Here is a 2,768-nt window from a genome sequence, read left to right on the forward strand (position 1 = left end):
TCCCCAAGTTGCCCAGGCGGGTCTCGACCCCGCGGGCTCAGGCAATTCACTCACCTCAGCCGCCCAAGGCACGGGATTACAGGCTGAGCCACCGCGCCCGGCTCAGACTTTTCAAAGAATGTTTTTCTTTGAAACTTATTAGGTAGGAAGCTGTTTCACAGTTATATGAAATGACTAAATCACCCAGCTTTTAGTTCTATTTATTTATTAGAGGTGTATTCTGAGAAAAGCCCTAAATTCCTTTGCCATGGTGGATAAATAATCCCCTTCTCTCCTTGTAGATCCCAGGATGACCAACATGTGCTTTCTCTCTGGACGGACCTTTGTTCCATATTTAACTCTAATAAGGATCTGGCGTTTCTTGACATCAGTGAGAGCTTCCTTACCACTTCATCCGTGAGGATTCTTTGTGACCAAATAACTTCTGCCACCTGCAATCTCCAGAAAGTGATGTAAGTAGAGACCAATCCTGGGATTAAAATCCCCAGGGAAGCTGGGTGCAGTGGCTCACATCTGTAATCCCAGCACTTTGGGAAGTGGAGGCAAGAGGATTACCTGAGCCCACAGGTTCGTAGACCAGCCTGGGCAACTTGGCAAGACCTCATCTCTACAATAAATCAAAAAATTAGCCGGGCATGGTGGTGCGTGCCTGTAATTCCAACTACTTTGAAGGTTGAACCCAGCAGGTTCGAGGCTGTGGTGGCCATGAACAAGCCACTGCACTCCAGCCTGGGCGACAGAGTGAGACTCCAACTCAAAAAATAATAAATAAATAAAGTCTCAGTAAAGATGGAAAAAACAGGTCAAGTGCAGTGGCTCACACCTGTCATCCCAGCACTTTGGGAGGCTGAGGTGGGAGCATCATTAGAGCCCAGGAGTTCAAGACCAACCTGGGCAACATAATGAAGACCCCATCTCATAGTGAGACCCCATCTAAAGGGAAAAAAAAAAAAAAAAGGAAAAAGCCAAACATGGAAGAATAGTTTCTAAAGTTTAACTACACTGAGCCCTCACTTCCCATTATGCACAGTCTAGGTAGAGGCACTCACGATGTCACCTTTGTTTTCTTTTCCCTAGCCTCAAAAACATTTCCCCAGCTGACGCTTATCGGGACTTCTGCCAAACGTTCAGTGGCCACGAGACTCTCACACATCTGACCCTTCATGGCAATGACCGGGATAACGTGCTTCCCTCCTTGTGTGAGGTCTTGAGACACCCAGGATGTCGCCTGCAATATCTCAGGTATTTCTCTGCATCTCTAAAAACCTCCCTCGTACGCACAGCTGCCGCAAGCCCGACAGCAATCCTGTGTGTGTAATCAGAAGATGTCCCTTATTCCGAGCAAGGCAGATGGCCCAGGATAGAGCATGGGCCTAGTGTTCTACTTCCACTTGCCCTGGTCAGTGAACAATGGGGACAACCGTGCAGAAGAGGCCTGAGTACAGAGAAATTCCTTGGATCTTGATATCACCCTCAACCGCTAATGATTCATGCTTCTCCCATGCTGTGATTCGGAATACCAGTCACTGCCCTCGCCCTTCCAAGCAAGCATTCTTCAGATGCATTGAGTTGACCCTTCCCTGTTAGTCCTCTGGTTTGAGAAATCTCTTGGGAAGCTCTCCACGTGGCTGCTCAGAGGACGAGCGACCCTTGCCCCTCGTGGGGTTCCATGGAGCCTCACCTGACCGCATGTGAGGAGGAGGTGGGCACTGGCCTCAAACTGTGGCCCTAGCTGGGCGTGGTGGCTCACACCTGTCATCCCAGCACTTTGGGAGGTGGAGGCAAGAGGATTGCCTGAGCCCAGGGCAACTTGGCAAGACCTTGTCTCTACAATCAATCGAAAAACAATAAGCCGGGCTTGGTGGTGCGTGCCTGTGGTTCCAGCTACTTGGAAGGCTGAGGCAGAAGGATCGCCTGAACCCAGCAGGTCAAGGCTGCGGTAGCCGTGAGCGTGCCACTGCACTCCAGCCTGGGCGACAGAGTGAGACTCCGACTCAAACATTTAAAAATTGTGGCCCTGCCTCTGCTGATATGATCTTAGGCTACTTAACTAGGTCTTCCCATAGGGAGGACAGGATATTGTATATCTCACAAGGGTCTAGGGACGGAAGGAGACCAAGTCCAATCACATGTGCATTCCATAGTAGCTGCCGTCATCACTAACCATCACAAATGAGCCTCATGTTCTTGTGACGATTAACCAGAAATTTTTTTTTTTGAAAGATTATGTGTTCAAGACCCGCCTGGGCAACTTGGCAAGACCTCATCTCTACAATAAGTCAAAAATTAGCCGGGTGTGGTAGCACACGCCTGTAGTTCCAGCTACTTGGAAGGCTGAGGTGGAAGGATCACCAGAGCCCAGCAGGTCGAGGCTACAGTGACCGGGAGCAGCTACTGCACTCCAGTCTGGGTGACAAAGTGAGACTCCAACTCAAAAAAAAAAAAAAAAAGAAAGATTATGTGAGGGCAGGTGTGGAGGCTCACACCTGTCATCCTAGCATTTTGGGAAGCCAAGACAGGAGGATCACTTCAGCCCTAGAGTCCAAGACCAGCCTGGGCAAAATAGTGAGCCCTCATCTCTACAAAAAATAATAACGGGCTGGGCACAGTGGCTCAAGCCTGTAATCCCAGCACTTTGGGAGACCAAGACGAGAGGATTGCCTGAGCCCGCAGGTTCAAGACCAGCCTGGGAAGCCGGGCTCAGTGGCTCAGCCTATAATCCCATGCCTTTGGGAGGGTGAGGTGAGTGGATTGCCTGAGCCCGTGGG

At 50.0% G+C, this 2,768-nt stretch overlaps 1 protein-coding gene across 1 annotated transcript in view; it reads left to right on the forward strand.

Moving 5' to 3' along the window:
* Positions 1-281: 281 nt before the first annotated feature.
* NLRP2 (NLR family pyrin domain containing 2) overlaps positions 282-2,768 on the forward strand; it is a gene marked incomplete at its 5' end in the record, with an annotated part of 9,592 nt that continues 7,105 nt past the window's right edge. The window contains 2 exons of the mRNA XM_008065092.1: positions 282-452; positions 1,078-1,242. Coding sequence (XP_008063283.1) covers positions 282-452; positions 1,078-1,242 — 336 coding nt within the window. The remainder of the gene's footprint in view (positions 453-1,077; positions 1,243-2,768) is intronic.

Source organism: Carlito syrichta, unplaced genomic scaffold, assembly GCF_000164805.1.
Source record: "Carlito syrichta isolate Samal-C Ts95f unplaced genomic scaffold, Tarsius_syrichta-2.0.1 Scaffold308154, whole genome shotgun sequence".
NCBI lineage: Eukaryota > Metazoa > Chordata > Mammalia > Primates > Tarsiidae > Carlito > Carlito syrichta.